The sequence below is a fragment of the Eucalyptus grandis genome, chromosome 1 (genome assembly GCF_016545825.1).
Source record: "Eucalyptus grandis isolate ANBG69807.140 chromosome 1, ASM1654582v1, whole genome shotgun sequence".
Taxonomy (NCBI): domain Eukaryota; kingdom Viridiplantae; phylum Streptophyta; class Magnoliopsida; order Myrtales; family Myrtaceae; genus Eucalyptus; species Eucalyptus grandis.
Genome location: NC_052612.1, coordinates 26284769 through 26300620, shown reverse-complemented (window position 1 = coordinate 26300620; position 15852 = coordinate 26284769). Strand labels below are relative to the sequence as shown.

The following is a 15852-nucleotide window of genomic DNA, read 5'->3' as shown; positions in this document are numbered from 1 at the left end:
GCCGTGCTGATATTGTTTTTGGACTCTTCAACTGTCTTCCTCCATTCAGCATATTGCGAAACTTTCTGAGTTGTGGATGGCTCTATGGCTCCATCTTCAGTTGCTTCTCTTGCTGCGACTTTCCATTGAGTTTTGTGATTCTTGAATTTTTGTAATGCCAATTCATTCTGCCATTTAGTCTCCTTTTCCTTCTTCTTACTCAATTCGGTCTTTGTATTCAGCATATCTCCTCTAAGAATTTTGAGATTGGAACTCACCTGGTCAACCCTCTCATTCATGACTTTCATTTTGTGCTTCAACCGATTCAGTCCCATCCGAAGCACTTCAATGTAGACCTCTTGATCCTTTTTCTCATAAAATTTCTTCTCCTCGATCTTATTCCACCTATCTTTGCACCATGGGATGTAGGGTGTAGATGGCCTCCTTTCCTCAAAGAAACCTTTCTTCTTCTCCTTCATGTGTTTGATATCTCTCTCAGTATGACCAATTGGGAACATCATAGCGGGCTTGAGGTCCTGAACCTTTTGCGGCTTCTTGAACTCACATCGGAACTTCTCTAGCTCCCTTTATTTTGCCTCAAGCTCTCGATCCTTCTGCCTGATCATCTCATCCCTTTTCTTCAACATATTCTCCATCTTTGCCTTCTCAACTTTCAGCTTCTTTATCATATCTTGCATCTCATGCAATTTCTTTTCATGATTGCTTGTTGGCATTGTTAGTTGCTTCTTCAAGTTCTCCCTTGGCTTGATCTTATTCGGGGTCGTGATGGAACTTGTCGAATTATCCAACTCAACTACACAAGCTGTTGCAAGCTCTTCTCGTTCCTTTATTGCAAGAGGCGCTTGAAAGTCCCATTCTTCTTCGCTTTCAATCTCCTTCTTGCAGGAAGTGACGACATTTCCTTCTTCTCGCCTGTACCAACAGAATCTGGCAATATGTCCTACCTTGCCACAAACGTAGCACCGTTTGCTATGCCTTTTGTTGCTCTTGTCTTCATCGTCATTGTCGTCACGATCTTGACGAGCTCCCCCTGGCTGATAACCCTTCTTTTCGGGTTGCCTCCACCAATCTCCATGATCTTTCCATGGTTTGCCATCTCTTGCACCTGCTCTATTTCTATTCTGGCCTTTGAACCCTCTTTTATTACTGAAGAGGGCACTTTCATCATTCTTAATTGAGACCTTAGGCATTTGTTTATCTAAGGCCTCTTGATTGGCCAATATATTTTCCAACTCAGTTAGAGTTGGCTCATTTGCCCATCCACGAGTGGCCGTAACGATACCGTTATATTCCGGCCTTAACCCATGAATTATTATTCTTCTCATTCTTGTCTCAGAGATGGCATTTTGAGGATCTAATTTTGAAATTTCTTCGCAAATAGATTTAACTTTAGAAAAGTATTGACTTACCGTCATACTTTGTTGCGAGATTGAGAGGAGCTCGTTCTCCAGGCAATGTAACTTGGCATCATTTGTCCTCGCAAACAGCATCGCCAAGTTATCCCAAGCCTCCTTCGGGGTCTTCGCACTCTTTATGTGTTGCAATAATTCATCATCAACAGTCACGGCAAGAACGTAAAGAGCCTTACCTGACTTGACATTCCACTTTCTTAAATCACTATCATTTGTGAGTGGTGTGGTGTTGTTGCCGCCAACAATATCCCATAAATCTTGTCCAAGCAAATAATACCGCATGCGAGTACTCCAATTATTATAATTAAAGTCATTGAGCTTCTCCATCCCGTTCACCGGACTCGAGAAATCCACCATGGTGACTTGAGTATAATGCCCCGCACTATACCAAGTAAGCTTGGTCCCAGACCAACCGACTTCACAATCCCAGATTATGCACTGGCAAAACTCCGACGTCCTTCACTTCTTCGCTCCTTGGCTCGACGATCCCTGACCGCCTTGCTCACTTACAATGGTCCCCGACCACTGTCTTCGCACAGCCTCCGACGACCTGCTCTGATACCACTTGTTGAACCTTGCGGAAACGTGGTACAAATATAACTCACAAAATTTAACTTTCACTATTATAATAATTTCTCACACCACATACAATACTCAGACAACTCTACACAATTTCTCTCACTCACGTGCATACATAGCACGCTCTACTCAACACACTCTCAAGACCCCTACACACACACTTACCGTCATACTTTGTTGCGAGATTGAGAGGAGCTCGTTCTCCAGGCATTGTAACTTGCGGAAACCTGGCTCTGATACCAATTGTTGAACCTTGCGGAAACGTGATTCAAATATAACTTTTACTATTACAATAATTTCTCACACCACATACAATACTCTGACAACTCTACACAATTTCTCTCACTCACGTGCATACATAGCACGCTCTACTCAACACACTCTCAAGACCCCTACACACACACCCACACACCTTCTTGGACTTCTTACTCACACACTCTTAGTTGGACACACAAATGAGGAGCAAGTTGCTCCTATTTATAGGATGGAAAGTTGGTGACTTTCCTAGCTTTCTACACTATTCTAGAAATATTATTATTATTTTATTATAGCCTCACAACTAGATTTCTTTGGAGAAGTCTAGAAGTGGTGTAGCTTTTCTTGATGGATTTTGCTAGAACATTCTAGAGAAATCTAGAGAGAGAGAAATGTGGAGGAGAGAGAGATATGGAGAACTCTAGAGAGAGATCTAGAGAATTCCAAGAGAGAGAGAGAGAGAGAGGCGGTGATCTTTAACACACTAGACACACATTATGTGTATCAGTCAGGCCGGGATCAACCCATTTGCAGCAATAAAAGTTTCGAATCAAGCACACCGCTGAATTTTAACACCACCCTCCGGCCAAACCGTATGAACCAAACATCGAGGAGCGTAACCGAGCGAAGGACGAGTTCCACCGAGCTCCAACTTCAACAGAATAATCCGAGCGCCGCGACGAACAAGGTTGACTTTAGACAGCGCCGTAACGGTCGCATGCAACGACAAACTCAATCCTAAACGCGACTTCCAAAACCATAAAAAAAGAAAAAGAAAAAGCACAGACAGCGATCATCGTCCCAACCGCACCGCGTCGCGAAGCACGGCCTCCGAGCAGCCAATGCGAGTCCTCTCGTGACGCTCCAAACGCTACACATGACACCAGAGACCGTGCGAGGTCAACGCGAGCATCTAGAGAGGAGCTGGGGAACTTACGGGATCGATCGGGCGGCGGCGGCGGCGGTAGGAGGAGCGGGAAGCATGGGCCGGGGAAGCGAGGAGAAGGAGAAGAAGAAGAAGAAGAGATCGCGATCCTGAGAAGGAGGAGAAGCCCGGCTCCGAATTTAATAACACGTCGCCGTAGGGAGCGAGATGGCGCGGTCTCACCGACAATCACCGCGAGCGATTGCAGACAATCGACTCCACGTCACCGCCGAAGAGTAGCTGTGGAGTAAGAGCTCAACTAAAGCGAAAACCAGAAACCCCGAAAGAGAGAGAGAGAGAGAGAGAGAGAGAGAGAGAGGAGGTGACATGGAGCTGACTGAACTGCAACTAGAGAGAGAGAGAGAGAGAGAGAGAGGGAAAGTGAGAATGATGGGAGGATCACAGGAGACGCGAGTACGGCCACTTTTTGGGACAATTTGGACAGCGTTCGGGGGACCACCGACGGTCCCGACTAGGCCGCGGTTCCAGAGTTTAGGGTCGAACGGTCCACTTACTGACAGACCAGGCGACGGTGGCCTGTCCGCGCTCGGACCAGTTGGCCGGATACAATGTGAGGCCCGCATGTGAATTTTTCTACGCTTACGAGAAAGTGTCGCCATTTGCCTTTGGTCCGTAGACACTTGTCTGCTTATAAGAGTTTCTCAACTTCGAGAGAGTTATGATTAAGATTGATATCGACGTGACATATTTATTTATAATAATTAAATCCAAATTCGATATATAATAAATTTATCTTTATATTATATTAAGTTAATACTACGAATGGTAGGTAAAATTTCATACTAGTATCAAGACTTTGCAATATGATAGTAAAATCACAAATATATCATAATTTCAAGTATACAAATTTAAAATCTTTGATGATTAAAAAATTAATTTAAAATAAATTCATTACAAATTAATCACTTTGAATTTGTTTTGTAGTATTAACCGTTATGGTCAATGGGCAATTTGTCTTTGGTAACAACAAAATTTGATTATAGCACTAGAAACAAATGGCGCGTGGGATTAACGGTTGGGCACGCGTGCGGGGTGGTCCTTGCGCTGAAGTGGAGTAGTCAATGGGTGCGGGGTGGTCCTTGCGCTGAAGTGGAGTAGTCAATGGAAACTTTGTTAAAGTTCTGTTGGGGCTTCTTGTGTCGTTGGTTGGTTGACTCTCTCTCTCTCTCTCTCTCTCTCGATCGCTATCGTTCGCTTTCGCTTTGATCCAACGGACCGGAAGAACGCGGGTGCTTGTCGACGGACCATGACTGCTCACGGGAGAAAAGGACGGCGACGTTTCAGGGTAGTGTCTGCGCTTGACTGTTGATGAAATTAAGCTATCATTTTGATACGAAAATACGAAATTTAAGCAGTGGGGCAAAAAAATTTCCGACGGATGAATAACGTGCACGTTCGATGGTTAGTTACCTTATAGTCAACTTATATTTATCTAACAAGAAATACACGAAATTGCGCCTTGTAGTGGTAAAAAGAAAGGAAGGTTTTCGAGCTGTTTTGGCCACACTCACAAATGAAAATACCTTAAGAAATTTTGACGAATAAAAAAAGTGAATTGTACTTGTATGGATAGGTCAAAAAGCGTTTTTGCTGAAAGAGTAGATGGTAATATATTTGTAAAGTTTAATTTAATTGAATTATGCTAGTTAATTTTACAAGACTCCAAGTAGACATTGAATGGAACTGATGATTGACATGACAATATATTTCCTAATAGCTAGATACAAATGGAAAATGATACGCTTGCGAATTAATGATCTACTCGTGCTTTTGATTATATGATGTCTATAGTCATTGCATTTAGGTGGCATTTTGTGAAGAACTAAGTTTTGATCGGCGGGGAAAAAATTATCAATAATCAAATCTTTGCCGAATGATGTTGACCATGCCGTAATGAAAAGAGATTTCTCATGAATCATATATACAACTAGATTCATTTAGATGGAGAAGGGGAAGAAAAAATACAAATATGTATAATGAAGTGTAAATTCGTTAGTAACTAAATACTTGTTTTTTTTTTTTTTGAGTAATGTGTCACATTGATTAAAGGGAGCACTATGAACTATAGTTAGTATAGGGCCCATCACAATTTAAGTGCAATCAGTGGTAGGATTAGATCGACCTATCTAAGTGAAGTCTAAGTCTATTTATTTAAGATAGGATAAAGATAAGATATCCCAGGAATCTCAATTCCAATTACTAGGGCCGTGAATGCTCAACCGAGAACCCCCCTTTTTGTTCCTCATATATTAAAATTCATCTAAAGGAATTACGATATTAAATAACTTATTGACATATAAATGCATAAGTAAATTTTATAGAAAATTTATCACATAACTCAATATATTAACATAATAGACACTTGTAGATATTGTTAATGAGTGCTCATTCATTAACAATACTTGATTTGGAATAATGCAATTTCCAAGCATTAAATGTGCTTATCAGTGCATTTAAAACTGCAAAATTCCCTTAATTGGTTGTAAGGTACTTGTTAACAAAATCATCTTTGAAAAGGTACCTTCAAACTCGTTAGCATGAGCCGATGAATAATTACTAAAAATAATAATAGCTCCAATTCCACCTCTATTTTTTTCTTTGACACTTTAACTAAACGAGGGATGCTCACAACTCATGATTCTTCTTGTATTTCATCCACTCATCCTATCATTGAGTCCAGCTCAAAAGTTTCCAATTAGTGATGCCACTTTTATCATAATTAAATAAAAAGCACACATTGAATTATTTGTAGTACGGTTCACACTCGACATTGTGGTCACTTCCAATTCTTGACCAATTTGTGCCTACGAGAATCAATAATTCAGCGGATGGACCATCAATGTCCTTCGCTTCACGTCACGTGTGGTCGTTCTCTAGCGCCTTTCTCTAGCACCTACCCACTTCTAACCTGTGAATTAAAAAGACCAAAAAAAACTCGAAAAGACAATACCCACTATAAACTACTATCGATTCATCGAATATAATAAAAAAAAGGCGGCATGATCAAACAATGGGCACAGAATCCCTATTCTAATTTTTAATTTTTTTCAATTTCGAACATTTTGTGGCAAAGCATCGCTGCTCATCGTTCCATACATGTTCAATTATTTATAAAGCTGGGATGGCTGTCAACCACCCCGAATTGCAAAAAGAGGACCACCATTCAACTAAAGTTCTCCCATAAATTAGCCTCCTCCTCATCATTCCCTTTTCTCTGTTTTATTCAGTCGGTTGTTTACGATATGTTGATTTGAATAGATAGGTCGGTCCAAAATGGGAGTTAGGAATGTGGAAGCTTTACTTATATTAATAATTCGCCATGGTAAGGTGGCGCACTCGTGAAGCAATCCCCACACCACAACCACCGCCCCCGGAATTAAATGGAGAACGTGAAAGGAATCGAGACGGACGCGATGATCATACACCAATCATGATGTTCAGCGGTCTTTTGTCTGCTTTAATTCAGCGCGACTTTTGGGTCAGTGACAGCCTCGCTTTAACCTCGCTTTAGTTTGATTGAGATAGCCTCGTTGCGTCGCTTAATTAATAAGGACTTTTTGTCAATGACTGATGATGCCACTAAAAATTTCAAGCCAGTATCCTCACAACACATTCGTCGACAACTATTTTTCATCCTACCCAAAAAAAGAGTGTCTCGTACATGTGAAAATTAATTTTTGTCTCATGAAAAAAACTCAAGTTGGTATCTCTGACCAATATTTGCCTCCTTTAGGTCATTAAAAGGCAAATATGTCAACGTATGTGGATTTTCCATATTGGATTTGTCATTCTCTGCATTAGATTTTATCTGTGCATTTTAATGGGATATTGAACTTAGATGCTGACGGGGTAGATGTGGGTCGGAAGTATGGAATTTTCCATGAGACGATATTAATATGTCAAGGGCTACCAATTCTAAGATTGTTTTTAAGATGGAAATTAATTTGGAGTAGTTGTATAATAAGGATTTCGATTTTGAGATTTTTTTTTTTCAAGTTACTTTAAATGAATTTTAGATGTGCAAAATATATTCCTGAGGAGTTATTGCTAATGAGTACATTTGACTTGCAGGGCGATACCATAATGGCTATGCAGGTCATTGTCACACAACTCATTTGATGTGGCCATGAGCTGAACAAGCCAACATAATCTCAATAATTACTTAAAATTGACGCTTTTTTTTTTCTTTTTCTTCTAAATGGTAAGATAGAGTTTGGACAGTTTTCATGAATCTCGATCAGTCCTTCTCCTCAAGCAATTTTAAGGGTGTCCTCATTCACATTGACTTAGTGTTTTCAAGAATTTACTTCTCAAGTGCTCCCAACAATGCCACCAGAAAAGTTAAGCTACCCCTAAATTTTGTAAACACGATCATGTTAATGAGTGCTTGACATACTTAATTTGGGATAATTTGATTTTCAAAGTATTGATTGTGCATGACATGAGGACAAATAATAAATTGGAAACTATAAATTTTCCAAAAAATTGTGGCTTAACATATGTCCTCGAGGTGCCCCTAATAAATTCCTTTTAAAACAATGTATGCGGAACAAAATGTTGATTGGATATATTCGAGATGAGTATCTGAGTCCAGACCTCCGACCAGAATAAACTAGAAGCAATCAATTGCACATTCGAGACGATTTCACGACGCGATAGACAAAGAAAGAAAGGGGGTTAGTTGCAAAAATTGACAGCATAAGGGCCAGATTGTAATTGACCCTAAGCATCGTGATCTAATTGAAAAAGGAAAAAGAGTAAGAGATATGCATAGAATTGGGCTAGCTCCTCGGCCCATCATTGTCTTTTAATGACGAACAAATTGGTCTCCGAAAGGGAAAAGCCCACGGCCCATCTGGCATCCGTCTCCGTCTTCTTCGCTGGGCGATCCTCGCTCCGGTTCGAACCGCCGCAACTCTCTGGTGTTCGAGCGCCGTCCCCCGGCGGCAAATCTCGACCTCGCCCGATCATCGCCGGCGGCATTGATCGTCTTCTCTCCGCAGTGATGGTGCAGAAGCAGCACCACAAGTCCAACGCCAAGAAACAGCCCCACGTAAGCCGTCTTCTTCGCTTCTCATGGTTGCAATCTGCATCCGTTTACGCACTCGTGACTATTGCTTGCTCTTCGATGAGGCGGCGTATTTTGTCTCCGAAGAAGAAATTCGAAAGTTTCAATTGCTTCTATGATCTGTTTGTTGCGCCGAGGCCCCTGAATTGAGCTTTGGTGGACGTGCTTTTGGCTAAGTTCTTGGTTGAAGTGTTCGTTGGTGGTTGTTCTCAGAATCTGAGTGGACGTGAATGTGGTATGCGTTGATGAACAGGTCAAAAGCAGGAAGCAAGCGGATAACACGCAGTTCCGAGCTCAGCTTGATGCTCTGGGCCTGAAAATTGTCCAGGTGACTGCAGAATGGTAATTGCTTTTTCAGGTCTGTGTTCCTTGTTAGAAAAAGATCACCGTATTGTTCATGATTCTGTTGAATGTTTCCTGGGTTTGATTTTTTTTTTTTTTTTTTTAGATAACAGTATTCCTCTCTGTTTTGGAAGATTTTTGGTATGATCATTGCATTACCACTCTATCGTCAGAACACAACACAAAGTGCGTTTTATGGTACACTGGTTCTGGAACACTATCATCGATGTACTAGAAATTCCTCAGTTGGAAAAATTATTGCTTTTCGTATAATGTATCATTCTGCTCGAGACACTGCATCTGGAAATATATCTCTAAGAAGAGCTCTATTTGTCAGGGAATGTAGCTCTTTTAACTGAGTCTCGAGGATATTAGATTAACTCTTCCGTTATTTAACTAAGTAACTTTGTAAATTTCTATCACTATTGTATTGCTATTGTACAACGCCTTGAGAAACTAACCATGTGCCTCATTCCTGTTTTCATTCCACATATCTGAATTATCCATCGTCCAGGTAATCTTACAGCCTTGTATGGAGCTTTTGTTTATAGAAACGCCTTTGCTATGGTTGGAATTTTCATAGTTGTCCACTCTTGTTAATCAGGGCCCTTGCAGATCAGTTGGGAAGGCAATGAAGAAGAACATGGGAAGTACCGTAGTATGGTTGTTCAGTACATATTGGTTTGTGGAGTGCAGATTTCTCTTTTTCAAACTGTAAGAATTATGTTTTGGGGGCGCCGGGGGGGGTTTACATGGTGATGTAGTCCTCATTTGTATTAGTCCTCAGTGATCCAAATCTGAACTTTATTTGGTGCATTTTGTTCTTGAACTTTTTTTATAAGTATTGATGGATTCCACACTAATATACACACTGAAATAGTATGCCCTTGAAAGAAAAAAACCAAGTTAAAATGGGTATTATAAATTGAGGCTTACATTTCTGCTGCCAATGGTTATTCCTGATAATATTCAGCTCACATTCACAGTTGCATTGAGCTTTACTAACACAAGTATCTTGTGAGCAATTTGACATTTTTATTTTACTAGAGAGGAAAACCTTCTGAGTGTTAACTGTGATTTGGATGGTGTATCTTGGCCTAAACTGACAGGTGCAGGAGGAAGCTGGACTTTATAGTTACCCGTATTGTTCTAGCCTACAGGAATGTGCAGTTGCTACTTTAGGGTGCCATTATTATGCAAACCGACATATTTTTGGAGGAGATATTGAGAAAATAAAACACTAGAGAATTGATACTAACAAAGAATGAGTCAACTTTTTACCATGCATGATAAAACTTTAATGTTTTGCAATGGCAAAAATTGATAGTCTTCCTTGTTTCAAGTTTCAACAGAATCCTTTATTTTCATTGGTTTTTTCTCATAGTGATGTGTTTAAGGAAATAAAATCCTCGTCTGAAGAATGGACCTGATATATGCATCTAAGATGGGAATTGTTAATGACAGAAAAATTGTGAAATGTTTGAACCATTTATTGAGGATGATGCACCATTTGAGGAGTATTGCAAAACCATGGATAATGATGGCACATGGGCTGGTCATATGGAATTGCAAGCAGCTTCTCTTGTTACACCCAGTAACATTTGCATTCATCGGGTAAGACTGACAATGAAGTCATCAACATCACCTGCTTGAAGTTTTGTTGGTTACGGTCTTTTCATTCCTTTGGGAGAAACATCCAGACTAAATGAGGATGTCATTAAACTCGTCAATTGTTAGCCTTGCTACCGGATTTGAAGTTTCACTGTTTAAGCATGCATCCTAGAATTCGATGACCATTGAAGAACCCATGATTATTGGTTTCCAGACTCATCCTCCACTTAATCATATAACGGCTTTCTTCCCCAATATGGCCCTCCTTTATCTGAGAAGTTATTCCCCCATCATTGTTTAGATCAAAAGACCACTTAGGATGTTGTTCTCATAATGGTTATAGCTTGTTCTTTTCTGTCTGGTAATAATTTGTTACTCTTTAGACTGAAAAATTGACTCATCTGAAGCGCAATGATATCCGGCATGTCTCGCGATGTCTATTGTGGTGAAAGCATGTGGAAGGACCATTGATAGTGATGTGCAAAAGATCTTTTCAGAGATATATTGCACCTTTTAGCACAAGGAGTTCCGATGGGTGCATATAATCCTAATTCAAAGAAGACTTAATATATCGAACTTGTTACAAAATTACTGGCTTTTTGAGTGTTCTATATGTCCTTGATGAATCTACACAGCACTAATTAGTTTTGATGCATGCTGTGCATGCAAATATCTGTTTGTTGACGCCAAATGGAACAATTTATCTCACTCCTTACTTGATGCAGAACATGTCACCTCGGTGGTACATACGCAACTTTGATCAGCCTGGTGCTCGTATGATCCATTTGTGAGTTTTCTGAATATAGAGACCGATGCTTTTTTTGCTAAGCAAGTGCTCAAATACTGGGATGAGATTTGGCTCTGTTTGTATACACTTAAATAAATGACCTTTTCTTACGTTTTACTTTCCCTCAAAAGATTTGAAAATAAAACAATGTTTTTATTTTTTAAGTGATTATGAATAGATTATATATTTCTCCTGGTCAAGTTTGTTTATTTTTAAAAGGTTTTAGGTGTTTTGAGTTTCATAAAAGTCAAATTGCAAGAGCTGCAAGATCTTTTATTTAAAAACGAAAGCTATAAGTACAAGTCATCCAAACAAACCAGCTTATTACACAAAAGAAGGTACTGCAGCTTGTTCAGGGAGACTGCTGATTTGTGAAATTATTTTGGCATGCGAGGACAGCATCTCATAAGTTGCAGATCCGAGTGTAGTTGGGTGTTGTTATTTAACCATGGAAGTTCTTTTGCTAGTTTGAGACGTTTTGCTGTGGTCGGAGGGGGGATAAATTACTGGCTGAGCATATGTGGTAGGAGACCGAAATGTCACTTTAGCTTTTGTTCTTCGATAAATTATTTTATTGAAATTCCCATTCATAATCCTTCAATGAATGGCATCCCTTAATATTCTAAGTTAAGATGGAATGGATCTGTCTAGGTAGTAGCCATCGTGACCTTGGATTGTCACGAGGATCATGAAATTTAGTGGATATATGATATTCCATACTTTACTATCTTCGATAAGTGTCATCATGTGAAACCAGTAAGCATAAAAAATGTGCGTTGTGCCATTATTGTTTTGTGGATAGGGAAAATCTTATGTTCTTTTTGTACTGATGGTGTTTTATTATTTGAACTTATATATTTTGCTTTGCTTTATTAGATCTTATCATGATGAGGAACATTACAACAGTGTGAGGTTGAAGGAAGACACTGGAGATGGGCCAGCTAGGCCAATTACAATCAAGGTTGCTACTGAAATTTCATTCTAATTTACTAAGTTAGTAGGGAAGTTGGACAAATTGTGAATTTAAGTATGTGATTTGATAATTTCTTTTGCTGAAAGGCTGATTCTAATCTCTCGTCATCGTCTCGCCAAGCAAAAGCTGGGTCAAACAACTCTAAATCAGGAGCTGGTAAGGATATTACTGATGCTGGATCCATCAAGCTAGTCATGGCTGGAAGTGGTTGTGAGAACATTGAGAAAGTTGAGAAGGTTATGTCCTCGCTGCTTCTGCTCTCGCTTGTTTGCATTAAATGCTTTCCTCTCATATGCTGGGTGTCTAGAATTAGAACACAAGACCTTTCTGTGGCTTCTGTGTGACATGCGATAGTTTTACAGACATTGCTGCAAATGTATGGGGATGTTGATGCTGCCATAGAGTATTTGATAGCAGAAAAAGGTATTGAAGATTTTTCAGAGGAAGCTGTCCGGTCTCCCTGCAATGCAGATGCTTCTCATGGTAACGACTGGTCAGTATTTATCTCTCTAGATTTTCTTTAATAATTTAACCTTGCAGTTTCAGAGATACCATGTTGAGCTTCACGAGAAGCTTGTTTGGAGTCATTTTGATGCAACTGGTAGAATTAGCATGCTTTGTCTTGTCAACCATAGATATTTGGGGTAGTCAAACACGTTACACCCAAAACTATTTCATAATTCTTTGTGGTGTTTAGGTGATGATGCCAGTGGAAATTCTGAGGAACAGGGAGAGGAACCTGTGGAAGAGGCCAATAAAGAAAATCCACCTAGCAATAGCGCTAAATGGACTCATGATGATGGCAGTGCCCGGCGAGAAGACAAGGTTTCCACAAAAGATGACTATGTTACCTCTTTTACCATTTTGGTTTTAGCTCAAACGTGAGAACTGTTGGTGATGCGCTCCTTCATTTTTATTTGCTTGTTCTATCTTGAGATGCAGAAAATTCCAAGAAACAAGAATTGTCCATGTGGTTCAAAAAGAAATACAAGTCCTGTTGCGGGTCAGGGACAGGGAAAGTCTCTGCAATTTCCAAGTATTTCTCGTTCTCTCAGTGCTTTATATGTCAAGTTATAGTTTAAGCTTGTCTTTTGTTGAAGTACCTTTCCTGTTTCCGTGTGATTCGAGTTCATACGTATCTTGAAATTATGGCTTATGTATCCAACATCGTATCGTACTTAACTTCAAGTCTGGAGTATTTTCTCACTCCTATGCTTTGTCGAATAATGGGTTCACTTTGGAAAAATGTTCATACATGAGTAATATAAATTTGTACTTACAAGAACAAAGACAGCACTGAAGATTTCTCCTTTTTTATGTCTAAACGTTGTTTTGCACTAATCAAGCTCTTGAATCCAGAAAAGGTAGAAAGGAAAAGAAGCAAGGCAAGAGAGGGTCTGACACATCTGCACTTTCTAGTGGATCTGATGGAGGGCCACCTGATATGGGGGCTCTTTGTATCTGATCTTTTGTTAAAGTATGTGCACCATCATCTATTGAATTTCAGATATCAGTACGCTGTCTTTCAAATATTTGATTAGACACAAATTTTTTTCTACTTCCATTAGCATGAATTTGATGCATGCATCTCTTTTTTGATCTTTGGGATAAGTGCGCTTTCTAGTTTTTTCCACCTGTTGCCAACTTTAGAAAAATCTATAGGTACAAAATTTTCAATGGTGCTATTTTTCTTGGATAGTCTGCCCGTTTGATGCATTTTATACTGGCAATTGTAATTTGGAGATTCTCCATACACATAACTGTTGTGCATGCATATAACACCTACCCTGGTAGATTTGTTGGCATTGGCATAGGTGAGTTTGGTGAGAAGTCAAAGGGGGAAGGAGATAAGGAAATTCAGTTATTGCTGTCCCTGGGCTTAAACCTTTTCATGAATATATAAGTGACATCACATGAATTTGACAAGTGATGGTTTAATTTCTAAATTCCATTCCAAAGTGATGGTTTTGTTGTTACCGTAGTTTGGGGTTCCCATGAAGATGTCATTCCTTTTCCTTTTATTTCTTTGACAAAAAAGGCACTAAGCATTTATGCACACTTCTTCTTGTAATTGATGAAAGACGGGTAAGATCCAAAATGCACTTAAGCTCCATCTATAAGGACCCAAATGCAATCCATCTGCAGTTGGAGATGACACAGATAGTACATATGCTAGTTCTACCATTCAAATTGGTGCAGATTTCTAAAATTAAACAACTTTGACTGACAATTATCTTTGGTTATTTTGGCAAAAAAGTAGTATAGATCTTTTGTTGGTTTTCATTGGTTGATATATCATCATAACATCATTTAGACGAATTAAGTTTCCAAGGCTCCTAAGTGATGGATAGTGTGTAAAGACCATGAGCGCCTGCAAAGTTTTAGTAGTAGATTTTCAATAATCCCACAATAATCCTGAATTTTTTCTTATTGTTTTTGTGAAATTGCATTGTGTCAGATGGGGCTTGTCCAGTTCTCAAGAATCACAACAATCTCGCGGCTTAGTTATTGCATCCATGAGGGAGTGGGGAGAGAGTCGAATTGTGAGCAGGAAACTGATGCTGAAAGAATCTATAACTTGAGCTTCTTCCTGGAGCAACTTATGAGGTTACTCATTATTTTTTCTTGGCTTGCCTCAAATATAAATCTTTTCATTCTCTATTAGCTGCAACATAGAGCGCATGTTAGTCTGAGGTTATCTTCTGTCTTCAAAGGCTGGTACCTTATTAGTCTTGTATACTACCTTGTCCCAAAATGGGGAAATAAAAGATCCTTGCTTCATCTAACAGCTTAATTGAACCTTGCATGGTGATGCTGCTCTATTAACACAGGGAGTTAAGCGAACCTTTCATCTAAAAGATCCTTACTATATATATATCTATATTTTTTTTGAAGAGTGCTAATCAAGTTTAGAATCACCACAAAAAAGAGGTGTGTCAGTACAAGGGACAATGTCATGATGTTATACGACGCGATAGGGACGTGTGGTGTGGCGAGCAAATCAATTTCAAAATTTAAGCATCAAGTAAGAGGACTAGCATTTTATACGATTGATTTAATTGGCTGGTCCATCACGTTAGCTGTTAGCGATTTGACTACTGAATAAAATAATTTTCTCAAACAAAGAGGTGGTCCCTCGAAAAGTTTTCAAACGCCAGAATTCCCAAGCTTGCGAGAACTTTAGAAACCTACTCCCTTTGAAGAAATGCTATTTATCAGCACCTAAAGTTGCAAGGACTCTCTAGCAAATACCGCTGTTGATATGCACTTTGTAGTTACTAAAAATCTATACTGTCGCTTATGGGTTTGATGAAGGAATTTACCATGTTATTGGATAATTCCTAAGTGATAGGATCATCAAGAGATAAACTCTACAATCAAATTGCTAACCTCAAAAGAAAGATACTAACTAGAGATGTAATGATGATAATGAGGTCTTCATGGGACTTATGACTATCGGAAAAATTCTTACGATTTACAAATATTTTCATTTACAAATAAAGAGGAGAAATATTGTATCAATGGAGAATTGAATAATGATGACGCTTACAAATTAGTAATAACGAAAGGGATGTTTGTGATGCAAAGTTATACTGCAAAGTTAATAACCATATTTTGAGGATTTTGGGTGATTTACACTTGTTCTAGAATATTTACCGGGAAATTTCGTTATTTATTACGACCATTTGATGAAATTTAATTTATTAATTTAAGTTTACTAACTACTAACATTAACATAAGGGCATAATAAAGATTATTTTTTGGCAATGAGCAAAGTTTAACATACCGCTATAACGGTATATGTATAGAAACACATTAGTTCCGCAAACCTTTTTGCTTCATCTATAAAACTGCATAAAAAAAAAAAAATTTAAATTA

At 39.0% G+C, this 15852-nt stretch overlaps 1 protein-coding gene across 2 annotated transcripts in view; it reads left to right on the top strand.

The window, feature by feature from the left end:
- The window catches only part of LOC104457301 (OVARIAN TUMOR DOMAIN-containing deubiquitinating enzyme 7), an 80503-nt gene extending 65744 nt beyond the window's left edge, over positions 1–14759 (top strand). The window contains exons 1-8 of one of the 2 annotated variants that reach the window (XM_039311568.1): positions 9623–10216; positions 10939–11000; positions 11877–11961; positions 12060–12209; positions 12336–12456; positions 12671–12798; positions 12916–13450; positions 14432–14759. In XM_039311568.1, coding sequence (XP_039167502.1) covers positions 10079–10216; positions 10939–11000; positions 11877–11961; positions 12060–12209; positions 12336–12456; positions 12671–12798; positions 12916–13050 — 819 coding nt within the window. In that variant the 5' untranslated portion in view covers positions 9623–10078 and the 3' untranslated portion in view covers positions 13051–13450; positions 14432–14759. Of the gene's footprint in view, positions 1–9622; positions 10217–10938; positions 11001–11876; positions 11962–12059; positions 12210–12335; positions 12457–12670; positions 12799–12915; positions 13487–14431 lie in introns of those variants that run through there. The other variant, XM_039311566.1, reaches the window with a different exon arrangement.
- The last annotated feature ends 1093 nt before the right edge of the window (positions 14760–15852 follow it).